The sequence below is a fragment of the Poromitra crassiceps genome (genome assembly GCF_964638095.1).
Source record: "Poromitra crassiceps genome assembly, chromosome: 2".
Classification (NCBI taxonomy): Eukaryota; Metazoa; Chordata; class Actinopteri; order Beryciformes; family Melamphaidae; genus Poromitra; species Poromitra crassiceps.
The window spans coordinates 36,322,502-36,338,327 of NC_139624.1; the positions used below are offsets into that span (position 1 = coordinate 36,322,502).

General features: G+C 44.7%; 2 protein-coding genes across 4 annotated transcripts in view; both read left to right on the top strand.

The window, feature by feature from the left end:
* The window catches only part of grm8a (glutamate receptor, metabotropic 8a), a gene marked incomplete at both ends in the record, with an annotated part of 1,167,224 nt that overhangs the window by 462,662 nt on the left and 688,736 nt on the right, over positions 1 to 15,826 (top strand). The window lies entirely within an intron of this gene.
* Positions 2,798 to 15,826, top strand: part of LOC310794938 (WD repeat-containing protein 17-like) — a gene marked incomplete at both ends in the record, with an annotated part of 138,648 nt that continues 125,619 nt past the window's right edge. For both annotated transcript variants that reach the window (XM_083656969.1, XM_083656970.1), the window contains 4 exons: positions 2,798 to 2,920; positions 5,753 to 5,936; positions 10,978 to 11,208; positions 12,774 to 12,884. In XM_083656969.1, coding sequence (XP_083513095.1) covers positions 2,798 to 2,920; positions 5,753 to 5,936; positions 10,978 to 11,208; positions 12,774 to 12,884 — 649 coding nt within the window. The remainder of the gene's footprint in view (positions 2,921 to 5,752; positions 5,937 to 10,977; positions 11,209 to 12,773; positions 12,885 to 15,826) is intronic.

Here is a 15,826-nt window from a genome sequence, read left to right on the forward strand (position 1 = left end):
AACGACAAAGCGGTTTCATTCATAATTGGCACACAAGACACCACAGCTGCAACTGGTTGGCCTAATTAGTAGTGTCTGCAGACAAAATGCTCTTATCAACTGATTAATCCAGGTGTGGCAGAGCAGCGGTCGGTTGTCGAGAAATAATGACCGGTGAATCTTGTTGATTGACTTTACTTTTACTTTATTGATATTTAGCAGACGCCTTTATCCAAAGCGACATACAACCAGGATTACAACACAGTACAGCAATAAGAAAATTACATAACAGTTTTAGCGAACAAATGTATAAACAGCAATTTAAATTAAAATATATTTACAGACAAAAGAGCATAGGACAATAGAGCGTAGGAGCTAGAGAGGGTTTACAGGGGGGCAACATGAAGACTGAAAAGATGGGTTTTTAACTGTTTTTTGAAAATGGGTAGTGATTTGGCCGTTCTTATTGAAGAGGGGAGCTCGTTCCATCATTTTGGTGCAAGATGGGGAAAAAGTCGTGATCGGGAGCTGTTAAAACCACGTGGGGGGGAGGGGCAAGGCGTCCTGAGCTAGTGGAGGGTCGGAGTGCGCGATTGACCAATCAGATTGACCAATCAGAATCGAGTATTCAAGAGAGCCGTGTTCTATATATATATATATATATATATATATAAACAGCCCTAATATATATACCGGTATATAGGTTCAGAATACATGCTACAGCATGCGCTGGGACGCGTCATCAGTGATGTTGACTGGGGTCGTGGGGTGTTTCGGGTCTGACAGCATCATACACCCTCGCCCAGTAGACCCAGCCGAGGCTGATTACGACCCCGACCCACATCCCAGAAGCAGCCGCTCATGGATCAGCCTTCCTACTCTGTCTGCAACGTTGCCCGCGGAAGGGTTGATCACGCCCAATCCGCTGCAATAGAGGGTATGCACACCCACTGGAACACGCCCCCTCAATCGGGAATGAGTGTCAAAACGAGTGTCAAATTCCTCCCTGAGCAGCAGGTGTCAGTTATCTAAGCTGATGATTACTGCATTCAAGCTCAGTCTTGCTGTGACTCAGTGGGCGTGACCCCACAGTGACTTCTGCCTCTGTGACATCACATGCATACCCTCTATTCACCTTATTCACCACGCCCACTTTTTCTCTCTTCTGGCGTTCAAAGCAAACGTATTTGTTCTTCCGGTTCAGCGCTAGTTGCCTTCTGTGGCTAATATTAGCCACTAGTTAGTTATGTTATATGGCAGTAAAATGCCACTGAATGACCAAATTGATATAACTTTTAACCATTTCGAGTAACACTGTTTCCATACGGATCACCAGCGTTAGTTTCTTGTTTATAACGTGGCTATATTCATAACGTTTCTATCTCGGATGCGTTATCGCACATAGGTTACGCCAAACCACACATAGGTTACGCTAAAACGCACATAGGTTACGCCTCGAATCGCACGCAACCTATGTGGGTTTCAGGACGCAACAGCCTCGACTCCACTAACGTCATCTTTAGAGCACAATATTCCTGGAATGCAAGTTTAACTAAACAGTTACATGTCCTCTGCATTCTACATAAAATTAAGATATTACGGGTTGTTTTATTTTGTATGTTACATACGTATTGGCCAAGATATGTTAGTTTATGGGGGAGTAATTTTGCCACTTTAGGAGCGGAGTGTGCACGGCCATTTTGCCTGCAGGGTTTTTGGCAAGTCAAAACGGAAATACTATTACGAAATGACGTAATGCGGAAGCGTCCATGTGTGGGCAAAGAATAAGGTGAATAGAGTTTAGTGCTACACCGCAGTATTGAGAGGCCTTCGGTGCATGGAGGTCTAAGGCCCTGTGGGGTGATTCCAGGCCGGGCACCTCCTTTGTCTCACCAGAACCTCCTGCGGAAAAAGGCAATCCTACCATGCCGTACCATGGGCAGGGAGGATGCCTCAAGGAGGACTGTGCGCTGCACGTCATTCGCCTGCGCCGAGCACCTCGCTCTAGCCTGAAGGACCCCAGGCCGCGCCGATGTTTAAGCAGATTTTCTGGAGGCTGATCCGTAGCATTTGTGGATTTCTCCCTCACGAGAGAGCCAGGCTGGGGTGCTAAAACCCATCCCGTACCGGATGCCATCTCTCCGACCGTCAGCTGTCTCTCCAGCTTGTCACCAAACTATACTTGGTTGTCACCTAGTCTATTCCTAAGTGTCACTGGCCAGGGGGAGCCAGGATTGTAGGTTCAGAATACATGCTACAGCATGCGCTGGGACGTGTCATCATATATATATATATATATATATATATATATATATATATATATATATATATATATATATATATATATATATATATATATATATATATATGGGTTAAGGTTAGGGTTAGGGTTACCCTAACCCTAACCCTAACCCATATATATATATATATATATATATATGATGGTTACCCTAACCCTATATATTAGGGCTGTCAGCGCTAACGCGTTAATCACGATGCGATTAAGGGCCGACCATGTTTTTTTTTTTTATCGCATGCCGCTATTTTGTCCCTTCGTCGCACCCGTATCTCACAACACACCATACAGACTTCCATCCATATCATCCCTAGTATACTATGCCAACACTGAATATTGTTCAAAAGAAATTCCTTTGGGGCTTTATCCACTTTTTCTTGAATTCAAACATTGTGTGTGTGTGTGTGTGTGTGTGTGTGTGTGTGTGTGTGTGTGTGTGTGTGTGTGTGTGTGTGTGTGTGTGTGTGTGTGTGTGTGTGTGTGTGTGTGTGTGTGTGTGTGTGTGTAGGTGTGTAGGTGAATATGTCCCAGGTGAAGCAGGTGGGCTTGCTGGCAGCAGGCTGTCAGCCCTGGAATAAAGACGTGTGTGCTGCTAGTGGCGACCGCTTCGCCTACTGTGCTACTCTGGCCATTTACATCTATCAGGTGAAGTGTGCGTGTGTGTGTGTGTGTGTGTGTGTGTGTGTGTGTGTGTGTGTGCGTGTGCGTGCGCGCGGACTGTATATAGGACTGTATATGTGTGTGTTGGATGTTTTTGTTGTCCTGTGAAAAAAAAAAGATTTACATGTTTGTTTTTTACTTGGGGGTTGAGAAAACTCTGTGACCTCTTGGGCTTCTGAAAGCAAAAGAAAATCCACACGAGAGTTATAATTCTTTTTGTACTGACCAATGAAGCAATATATGTATTATGTGTGCACATTGTGTTCTCCTCCAAACAGCAGCAACAGCGCCGCAATCTTTGGAGGCAATCAAACGTTTATCATGATGCAAGAAATTATTAAGCAATCAAATAGACAGAGAAATGTTGAAATTAAAATGTTTAAAAGGCTAATCTGCTTGCTAGCTTATAGACTGTAAGGTCACATGTTTTCATCGAGAAGTCCGAAATCGGGTAGCATTAGCTACGTGGTGGTTTTCCAGAAACTAATAGCAAAGCCTGGCCTTTCCCAATCCACACTTAACTCGAGCATGAAAGACCAGTCGCAAAATGTTAGTCTATAAGAATGAATGAACAGGGATCCCTACTTCTTCAAAGATTTCAGTTCAAAGACTGGTTAGCGAATGTGAAGGATACAATATACATGCCCCCCTTTATCTCTGCTCCTACATCTCCATCACGTCAAACCCATCTTACAGTTTACGCTCTCAGGACTTCCTTCATGCCTCAGTACCCAAAACTCGCACAGAGTTTGGGAAAAGGGCCTTCATGTTTTCTGCTCCCTCTGCCTGGAATGAACTGCAAAAAACCCTAAAACTAGCTAACCTCATCACCTTTCCTGATTTAAAACTCAAGTCGCGGACTTTTTAAAGAATGTGATGGGTCAATGTCACTGCTTTTCTGTATAAAGTGTTTTTAATATCTTGTATACAACCCCTCCCCCTCACCCAACCCCCTTTTCCTCATTCCTACCTTTTACCCTAACCCCCTCTACCCCCCCCCCCCCCCCCCATCTCATCTCCCCTTTTTCTTAACTGCTCCGACCCACATTCAATTCTCCTCATGACTGTATTGCCTTTTATGTTCTTGTTGTGCTTGCGTCTTGTTGTTTTTTGTTTTTATGGATGTTGCCATTTTGGCCAGGTCTTACTCTAAAAAGACATCTTGGATGTCAAGTAATTTTCCTGGTAAAATAAAGGTGAAAAAAAAAAAAAATGCCCTCTTCAGTCAAACGAGTGTGATTTATTGTGTGACAAGCAAACTTATTTCACCATCTGAGTTTTGCCGACCCCCAAAATAAGGAGGATTCCCCATCCAAGTGCACACTTCACTCCCCACCCGCTCTGCAGTGCCCCTCCCTCCCCCCTCAATTACAGGCAATTTCGCTGCTATATTCACACATGTGAGCGCTCAGGTGTGAAGGGAAATTCCGGGAAATGGCCGATATTGATTTACAGGCAATTTTCCTGTACGCATGTGTGAAAACGGCTTAAGATGATGTATTCCCTATATGTTTTTAGTGGCCGGGCCAGCGAAGCGGCAGGGCCAGTTATTGCATTTGCCATTATTATTATTCTCCCGGGAAGTTGGACTTCCCATGCATGAAAATAAACCAAACTTTGCACAAAGGTCCAGTCCCATGCCAAACTAAGTCGTCGTGAATTTGGCGCCAATAGTCCTGATGGTGGCGGTACAGCGACCGTCTAAAGTTTAAAACTTTGGAAATTCATGACAAATATGTGCTACGGCTTTGCAACTTTCACTGAAATGTGGGCCCAAGTGAGGAGAAACCTTTGTACACTGCAACCTATAGCCAATTATGAAGTCCAAAGACTGCAGATTATAGAACGCTCATCCATAAGAGACTTGAGACTTGACTTGGACTTGTGACCAAAGACTTGAGACTTGACTTTGACTCTAGCTCAAAGACTTGAAACTTGACTTGGACTTGCAAAAAATGACGTGAGCATCTCTGTCAGTGCCCGGCCACGACCCATTGCTGCACAGCAGCTATAATTTTATATTATATTTTTTTATTTCATTCACACAGAGCATGTAAACTTGGGCATAAGGAACATTAATCATCCGTCCACATACAAAAACCTTTCGGCAAATACCCAAAAGCAGATTGCCAACATTTTCTCCCCCCTTACTCATCAGAAGTATTTGCATGCATAACACATTTCTTGAGACCAAATGTGATGCGCAACAACAGAAGAAATCAATCCACAAACTATTAATGCTAGGCTGTGAAACATGCTACCTTATCTGTAAAGGGGAGACTGGTGGGTACCAATTGAACCAATTTGCATTCAGATAAATCAAGGTACAAGGGACCCTTTTCAAATAATTTTCCCTTGCCAAAATTGTATGTTTGGAGCATTATTTATTCTGCTTCCCGACAAGCTAGCATATTATGCTTGATACCAATGGATGCCTTTAGGTCTTCTAGATTATTCTGTTAACAGGATCTCCAATGTAGCTTTAAAAATGACCCTGCTACAGCCATTTGTTTGCCGTGAAAATCGGGAGTGTTGGCAGACCACTCGCTGCCCACCTGCAGTACCTCCATGGCCCACTAGTGGGCCGCGGCACACACTTTGGGAATCACTGGACATTATTATATTTTTTATGGTTATACTCTCTGCCTTATGATTATCATGTCTAAAAGTCATAGTCCACCAATCATTTTATTTAGCAGAACACCACTGCATAGCGGTTTCATAAAATTATGCCATTCCAGAACTGTTCTTTATCTCTCTACTTTTTGTCTTTTGCCTTCCTTCTCTCCCTCTGATTCCCTCTCTGTCTTCTCATAGTTGGACCAGCAGTACAATGAGTTTAAATTGAGATCCATCATGTCAGAACATAAGAAGACCATCACAGCCATCAGCTGGTGTCCTGACAACCCTGACTTGTTTGCCTCAGCCTCCGCTGATAACCTGCTCATCATATGGAACGTCGCAGAACAAAAGGCCATAGCAAGACTGGACAATACCAAAGGTAGGTGATGACAGATAGATCAACTAATGACAGATGCACAGATACATCTTCACTATAACATCTTTTGTTTAATGTATAACTAAAATGTGAACAGAAATCTTTGAAATTGGTGCAATATTGACCAAGATCTTGCATCAGACCGCTACAATTAGGCTATGCGATAATTCCCATAGATTTACATCCCAGGTGTTATACACATGTTAGCATAGCTGCAGTGCTGCAGCATAGACTTACAATGGAGACCTAGGCATTTAGATACATGTAGGGCCCTATTCTCCCACAGGCTTCGGCGCAAAAACTGGCCTTAAACGCAAAAAAACGTGCCTTGCGCCTGCCTCGGGAAGATAGCAACATGGCTTTAGGTCCCGAAATGCGCTTTACGCGAAATAGGCGTGGCGCAGTCCCAGAATGGGCGAGAATGGGCGTTTCGGCCTTAAATACCGCCCTAATTATATCTTCCCTCCTGGCGTTAATTTAGCGCTTTGCGCTTTTGAAAACCAGGCCTATTCAGTGCGCCGGTTGCACGGAGCGCTCCTCTGCCTCTCTGTCGCCCTTCTCTGTGTCATTCCCTCTCTCTTGCTCATCAGTCTGACAGGCACAATACGACTGCTTGAAAAAAAGTTAGCCGGTTCTCTCTCTCTCTGACTCCCTCGCTCAGACAGACACAACACAAGTCCGATAGAAATGCAATAGCCACACATGTGAAATCTCCCAGCATGCATTGGGCTAATCCATTTTGCTAATAAATAGCAACCAAATGAGCCGAAATAGATAGAAAGGTAGATCTAAATAATGTGTAATGGTAACACAACCTGCAATTGTAGAACATTTCAATATTGGACCAAATAAAACATCGAAATGAAAACACCACCCTATGTGAAACATATATGTCATATTGGGGCTATATATATCCCTTGCAGATTTAATGTGATTTAGATGAGTGACAGTGTAACGCGGTTCTACTGTCATGTCCTACTGTGATGTCCGCTCCAATAAATTGGCTCTACTTCACATTTTAGTTTTACAATAAAAACACATTTATGCAATGACTTTACATAATGTAGGCTATATTTATGTGCATCATCCTACCTGTGCAGCAGGGGAGAAGAAAAGGTAGCAAAATGATATGATTCTGGACAAACTTTCACCAATCTACCGTAAATTCCGGACTATAAGACGCACCGGTCTATAAGCCGCACCTTCAAAGGTGACTATTTTTTTCTTCTATAAGCCGCACCGGTCTATAAGCCGCGGGTGTTTTGATGTTTAATTACCATATGTAAGGCTTCGTGCACAGAGGGGATTGTCGGGAAAGAGATGGCTGTTTGGGGAAGCTCCCATTTATTAACATTTCAACAAAACAAAAGTCAGGTCACTAATCCCCAGACAAAATCACACATTGTGGTATTTTTTGTTTTTTTTACAGTGCACACAGTGTCCGCGGTGTGGTGAAAAGAGGGCAAGAGAGGAAATTAAAACAGAAGTGGATTTATAGTTAGAAAGAGTGCTAAAGAAGAGAGAATTCCGTTTTTTATTTTTTTATTTTAGTTACTCACAGTACTATTGACCAGTCCAACTCAAAAGATATTCGGCAGTTTCACTTTGAGCTCTTGTTCCGCCGCTGGGCACACAGTGTCCGCGGTGTGGTGAAAAGAGGGCAAGAGAGGAAATTAAAACAGAAGTGGATTTATAGTTAGAAAGAGTGCTAAAGATAGTCCGGTCTGGTTATGACGAGTCTCGCTGGGTACAGTACGCCAAAGCGATATCCATTGACTCGATGATGCTGTTGTATGTTGCGCGTTTCTGTTGCACCAACGCGGAGAGGTCCTGCCGGACGAAAAAGCGCGTACCCTCCCAGGTGAGGGGCTTCTTCCCCGCAGCCTGGAGGATGAGTTGACGGTCGGGCCAGCGGAGTAGGCAGATGAAGATGGCCCTCGGTGGCAGGCCGGGGTCTGGACGTGGCCGAGGCGCCCGGTGTGCCCTGTCCACCTCTGGTGGTTTCTCGCCTTCCTTCAGGTCCAGGATGTAACACAGGATTTTGCCACGAAAGCGTCCATGTCACCAATCTCAGCTCCTCTTTTACATTGATCAGGCGAATGTTATTTCTTTTACTCCTGCTGATTAAGTCATCAACCTGCGTGTGCAGGGTTTCGATTTTGCATTTTATCCATTTTCGGACTCACTGTGTTGTTTTTGTCCTCCAGTGCGCGGATGCGCTTTTCCGCATTATAAACTCTGTTCACGGTTGCCTTAGTTTCTTTAGTGAGTGAGTGGATGGACTTCTGCACGTTTTCAAACTTGTTTTCAAGCTGCTCAAAACCTCTGAGCGATGTCGGACTTAATCGATAGTGTTTCACGGAGTAAAAGTTTAGCCCAAGCGTGTATCTCCAGCCTCCAGCAGGTGAGTCATTTCCTCATTCATGGCGTGATTGCTTCGTCTTTTTCTTTCTGCTTACCTGTGTTGTGTTATGTTATGTTATGTTATGTTGTTAAAAGAGGGCAAGAGAGGAAATTAAAACATAAGTGGATTTATAGTTAGAAAGAGTGCTAAAAAAGAGAGATTTTTTTTTTTTTTTGAAAAAATCCATAGATAAGACGCACCGTTATATAAGCCGCAGGGGGCAAAAAAGGCCAAAAAACGGGAAAAAAGCCGCGGCTTATAGTCCGGAATTTACGGTAATCTCATCATAGGGATAGGCTATATTTTTCTAGCTGATGCGTTTAGAACATTCTTTTCACTTTGATCTTGCTATAGTGTAGCGTATTTACATCCTTGCAGTATTTAAACTGCAGTTAGATTGGTTTGAGAATAATATGGAATAATAGCCTATATATGGAGACAGACAGAGGGGATAAAAGGGAGGGGGGGGGGAGATCAGAGCCCTCGGCTTTTCTGAAGCCGGACTGGATCGCTCCGTGGAATTGGAGCTGAAAAGTGAAGCATGTGATTCGTTTACTGCACTTCCCCAATGAGCAGATAGTGCATAATTATCTGCATGAAATAAAATACAGCTCAGCATTCAACACCATAGTACCCTCCAGGCTGGTAAGCAAACTCAAGCATCTGGGACTAAGCACAGCGATGTGTGACTGGATCCTGGACTTTCTAACAGACCGCCGCCAGGTGGTGAAAGTGGGCAACCTCACTACCTCCCCACTGACCATCAGCATAGGAGCGCCACAGGGGTGCATCTCCAGCCCCTTCTGGTACGACCTCTACACCCACGACTGCGTGACGAGACAGCCTACAGAAAGGAGGTGGAGGCCCTGGAACAATGGTGCCAGGACAACCACCTCTCTCTGAACGTCTCCAAGACAAAGGAGGTCATTGTAGACTACAGAAGGGGGGGGGGGGGCGCACACCCCCCAATCACCATCAACGGCACAGTGGTGGAAAGGGTGGACAGCTTCAAGTACCTGGGAGTCAATATCCACCAGGACCTGACATGGGCCAACCACACCGCCACTGTTGTCAAAAAGGCCTAACAGCGACTACACGGACTCAGGCGCCTGAAGAAATTCGGGCTGAGGCCAAAAATCCTCAGGGACTTCTACAGAGGCACCATTGAAAGCCTGCTGACTGGCTGCTTCACCACCTGGTACGGGAACTGCACCACCATGGACCGCAGGGCGATAAGAAGGGTGAGGCGCGCGGCCCAGCACGTAACAGGATGTGAGCTGCCAAAACTGCAAGATCTGTACAACCAGCGGTGCCTCAGGAGGTCCCTGAAGATCATCAAAGACACAAACCACCCCCACAACAGTCTGTTCTCCCTGCTACCCTCAGGGAGGAGATACAGGGTCCCAAGAGCACGCACAAATCGCTTGAGGGACAGTTTCTTCTCACAGGCCATGAGACTCCTTAACATATACAAATAGTGTAGTAGCCGTACTGTACCGCACTGTAGATGCTACCATTATGTATGACTAATGTTCAATAGTATGTTTAATTAGGTATACGCTATTTGCACCTAACAGAATGTTATTATGTTTAATTATGTTTAAAGTATGTTCATGCCATTTGCACTATGGGCAGTGAACACGCCACTGTCTGTGGCGTGTCTTACTGCTTTATTGCTTGTTGCCTCTTGTTTTTTATTTATATATCTTTTATTTTTTGCACTATGTTGTAACGGAGCCTAGAGCACAAGAATTTCACACGTGATACTTGTACTACGGAGTGACAATAAAAATCTTGAATCTTGAATCTTGAATTTTACACTTAAAAGGCGTGGTTTTAATGCTTAAGGCTGCATGTAGCGCCGATACCAAAATGTCGAGTGCGCTGGTCCACGCCCACTACTCTGGGCTGCGTCTGGCGTTAGGCGCAGTTCATAGGCCGATGCAACGATAGAGCCCGTAGTGTAGCAGTAATGTTGGGATAATGTACATTGCCTGCTAGTGTACAGTAAATGACACCTGTGCTACAGCTATGCTACACTAGATTGACTTTATAACTTATTTACGTCATTGGACACACCGGGACAAGTGCAAATGCCTGACTTGAAAAATAGCATAACGCACCAAGCTTGCCTAGACCGGAAGGTTTACCAAGCTTGTCAAGACCAAAAGGAAAGTTTCCAATGCAATAAAGAGCCAAAGTAACGACTTGCCTGACTGGTATCTCGTGGACCCATTGCGTGAGATTGCATGTTGCATGCATGTTCCTTACAAGCACATAAACACTTTGTGTGGTTAGTAGCACCACGTTGTATTATCGAATGTCTAATATACCGGTATATGTATCCATTGTTTTGTTTTTCTTTGTTGTTTGTTTTTTTCTTTCCTTTTCTTTTCCGGTATCTGAGCCTGTTCCGTATTGTAAAAAAAAAGAAAGAAAATAAAATATTGGAAAAAAAAGAGAGCGAAAGTAACGTCACTTCCTGCTTTTCTCTGTTTGTGTGTGTGTGTGTGTGTGTGTGTGTGTGTGTGTGCGTGTGCGCATGCATGCTTATTTCCCTCTGTCTCATTCCCTGATATGCTTAACATGAAGAGTTGTTTAAGGTTAGAGTAACGTGAGCATCTCTCTCCTCTTCTTCAGGTATCCCTGCATCTGTCAGTTGGTGCTGGAACTCAGCTGATGGAGTGGCCTTTGCCTCGCATCGCGGGCCCCTGTATATCTGGCTCTATGGAGCTCCTGACCCAGGGCTCACAATACATAAAGAAGCCCACTCCTTCCTTTCTGATATTTCTCTGTTCAGATGGCACCCCACCAAGAAGGGCAAACTGGTGTTTGGGCACACGGACGGGAGTTTGTCAATATTTCAGCCAGGTATGTGTGGACATATAAACAGATGGGAGGCAGGGAAACAAAGGAAGAAAGACAGACAGACAAAGAAACAAACAGGCACTCAGACAGACAAACAAACAAAGAAACAAACAGGCACTAAGACAGACAAACAGGCACTAAGATAGACAGACAAAGAAACAAACAGGCACTAAGACAGACAAAGAACCAAACAGGCACTAAGACAGACAAACAGGCACTAAGACAGACAAACAGACAAACAGGCACTAAGACAGACAAACAGGCACTAAGACAGACAAACAAACAAACAAACAGGCACTAAGACAGACAAACAGACAAACAGGCACTAAGACAGACAGACAGACAAACAGGCACTAAGACAGACAAAGAAACAAACAGGCACTAAGACAGACAAACAAACAAAGAAACAAACAGGCACTAAGACAGACAAACAAACAGGCACTAAGACAGACAAATAGGCACTAAGATAGACAGACAAAGAAACAAACAGGCACTAAGACAGACAAAGAAACAAACAGGCACTAAGACAGACAAACAGGCACTAAGACAGGCAAACAAACAAACAAACAGGCACTAAGACAGACAAACAGGCACTAAGACAGACAAACAGACAAACAGGCACTAAGACAGACAAACAAACAAACAAACAGGCACTAAGACAGACAAACAGACAAACAGGCACTAAGACAGACAAACAAACAAACAAACAGGCACTAAGACAGACAAACAGACAAACAGGCACTAAGACAGACAGACAGACAAACAGGCACTAAGACAGACAAACAGACAAACAGGCACTAAGACAGACAGACAGACAAACAGGCACTAAGACAGACAAAGAAACAAACAGGCACTAAGACAGACAAAGAAGCAAACAGGCACTAAGACAAACAAACAGACAAAGAAACAAACAGGCACTAAGACAGACAAACAGACAAAGAAACAAACAGGCACTAAGACAGACAAAGAAACAAACAGGCACTAAGACAAACAAACAGACAAAGAAACAAACAGGCACTAAGACAGACAAAGAAACAAACAGGCACTAAGACAGACAAAGAAACAAACAGGCACTAAGACAAACAAACAGACAAAGAAACAAACAGGCACTAAGACAGACAAACAGACAAAGAAACAAACAGGCACTAAGACAGACAAAGAAACAAACAGGCACTAAGACAGACAAAGAAACAAACAGGCACTAAGACAGACAAACAAACAGGCACTAAGACAGACAAAGAAACAAACAGGCACTAAGACAGACAAACAGACAAAGAAACAAACAGGCACTAAGACAGACAGACAAACAGGCACTAAGACAGACAAAGAAACAATGAACAACACTACTCAGAAGCCAGATGCTTTGGTTTAAAGCTGAAAACATGTGTTTTGGGGCATTGTTACCCTTTAAACAGGTACTAAAAAGTTGTGTGCTGCATTCGGTCCTTAATAAAAACATGATGTGATTGAAACCCATGAACACACACACACACACACACACACACACACACACACACACACACACACACACTCAGACACTCATTAGCCTGCCTGTCCTGTGTGTGTAGGGTTGAAGAGTCAGAAGCATGTGTTGCGTCCAGAGTCGCTGGAGGGGACAGATGAGGAGGACCCGGTCACCGCTCTGGAGTGGGACCCTTTGTCCACTGATTATTTGCTGGGTAGGACATGGTATTAACTATGTATGAATATGTCTTTATTTAGCTTGGTTCAGTGGTTATGAATATGTCTTTATTTAGCTTGGTTCAGTGGTTGTCGAACCTTTTCTGTCATACCCCCCCTTTGGAGGAAGACAACTTTTCATGGCCCTGCCCTGACAAAATGGGCAAGTTTAACTTTATTGAAATAACATCAAGATCATGACCATTCCTTTCACCTGTCTTTCAGTACTGTATGTTGTGCAAATACAAAAGCAGCTTCGACTTCAACTTTATCAAACCACTTTTTATGTAAATGGAAAATAAACTTGACATTTGTGAGTAGATGCTCCATCACGCTGTGTGCCTTTTCCAAAATTGAGGACAAATCAGAATCGGAATCAGAATCAGAAAGACTTTAATGATCCCCGGGGGGAAATTGGGACAATGAAAATGTGCAATTACTTTGCTGGAACCAAGGGTCTGCGGGAGGTCCTACAAGGACATCAGGACATTTACAATTGTATCCTACTTTTGATTTTGAGCTCAAATGCATATTTGATAGAGAAATTGATCTAATTTTCCTCATCTCTCCCTAGTGTTTAACCTCCATAAAGGTATAAGGCTGGCAGGTTGAAGCATTAGCCAAATATGTCTCCTCCTCTCTTCTCTGCTCCTCTCCCCTCCACCATAATGCCTCCTCTGTCCTCCTCTCTCTCCAGTGTCTAACCTCCATAATGCCTCCTCTGTCCTCTCTCTCCAGTGTCTAACCTCCATAATGTCTCCTCTGTCCTCTCTCTCTCCAGTGTCTAACCTCCATAATGCCTCCTCTGTCCTCCTCTCTCTCCAGTGTCTAACCTCCATAATGCCTCCTCTGTCCTCCTCTCTCTCCAGTGTCTAACCTCCATAATGCCTCCTCTGTTCTCTCTCTCTCCAGTGTCTAACCTCCATAATGCCTCCTCTGTCCTCCTCTCTCTCCAGTGTCTAACCTCCATAATGCCTCCTCTGTCCTCCTCTCTCTCCAGTGTCTAACCTCCATAATGTCTCCTCTGTTCTCTCTCTCCAGTGTCTAACCTCCATAATGCCTCCTCTGTTCTCTCTCTCCAGTGTCTAACCTCCATAATGCCTCCTCTGTCCTCTCTCTCCAGTGTCTAACCTCCATAATGTCTCCTCTGTCCTCCTCTCTCTCCAGTGTCTAACCTCCATAATGTCTCCTCTGTCCTCTCTCTCCAGTGTCTAACCTCCATAATGTCTCCTCTGTCCTCTCTCTCCAGTGTCTAACCTCCATAATGTCTCCTCTGTCCTCTCTCTCTCCAGTGTCTAACCTCCATAATGCCTCCTCTGTTCTCTCTCTCCAGTGTCTAACCTCCATAATGCCTCCTCTGTCCTCTCTCTCCAGTGTCTAACCTCCATAATGCCTCCTCTGTCCTCTCTCTCCAGTGTCTAACCTCCATAATGTCTCCTCTGTCCTCTCTCTCTCCAGTGTCTAACCTCCATAATGTCTCCTCTGTCCTCTCTCTCTCCAGTGTCTAACCTCCATAATGCCTCCTCTGTTCTCTCTCTCCAGTGTCTAACCTCCATAATGCCTCCTCTGTTCTCTCTCTCCAGTGTCTAGCCTCCATAATGTCTCCTCTGTTCTCTCTCTCTCCAGTGTCTAACCTCCATAATGTCTCCTCTGTCCTCCTCTCTCTCCAGTGTCTAGCCTCCATAATGTCTCCTCTGTCCTCTCTCTCTCCAGTGTCTAACCTCCATAATGTCTCCTCTGTCCTCCTCTCTCTCCAGTGTCTAGCCTCCAATATGTCTCCTCTGTCCTCCTCTCTCTCCAGTGTGTAACCTCCATAATGTCTCCTCTCTCCTCCTCTCTCTCCAGTGTCTAACCTCCATAATGCCTCCTCTGTTCTCTCTCTCCAGTGTCTAACCTCCATAATGTCTCCTCTGTCCTCCTCTCTCTCCAGTGTCTAACCTCCATAATGTCTCCTCTGTTCTCTCTCTCCAGTGTCTAACCTCCATAATGTCTCCTCTGTCCTCCTCTCTCTCCAGTGTCTAACCTCCATAATGTCTCCTCTGTCCTCCTCTCTCTCCAGTGTCTAACCTCCATAATGCCTCCTCTGTCCTCTCTCTCTCTCCAGTGTCTAACCTCCATAATGTCTCCTCTGTCCTCCTCTCTCTCCAGTGTCTAACCTCCATGATGTCTCCTCTCTCCTCCTCTCTCTCCAGTGTCTAACCTCCATAATGCCTCCTCTGTTCTCTCTCTCTCCAGTGTCTAACCTCCATAATGCCTCCTCTGTCCTCCTCTCTCTCCAGTGTCTAACCTCCATAATGTCTCCTCTGTCCTCCTCTCTCTCCAGTGTCTAGCCTCCATAATGTCTCCTCTGTCCTCCTCTCTCTCCAGTGTCTAACCTCCATAATGTCTCCTCTCTCCTCCTCTCTCTCCAGTGGCTAACCTCCATAATGCCTCCTCTGTTCTCTCTCTCCAGTGTCTAACCTCCATAATGTCTCCTCTGTCCTCCTCTCTCTCCAGTGTCTAACCTCCATAATGTCTCCTCTGTTCTCTCTCTCCAGTGTCTAACCTCCATAATGTCTCCTCTGTCCTCCTCTCTCTCCAGTGTCTAACCTCCATAATGTCTCCTCTGTCCTCTCTCTCTCCAGTGTCTAACCTCCATAATGCCTCCTCTGTCCTCTCTCTCCAGTGTCTAACCTCCATAATGTCTCCTCTGTTCTCTCTCTCCAGTGTCTAGCATCCATAATGTCTCCTCTGTTCTCTCTCTCTCCAGTGTCTAACCTCCATAATGTCTCCTCTGTCCTCCTCTCTCTCCAGTGTCTAGCCTCCATAATGTCTCCTCTGTCCTCTCTCTCTCCAGTGTCTAACCTCCATAATGTCTCCTCTGTCCTCCTCTCTCTCCAGTGTCTAGCCTCCATAATGTCTCCTCTGTCCTCCTCTCTCTCCAGTGTCTAACCTCCATAAT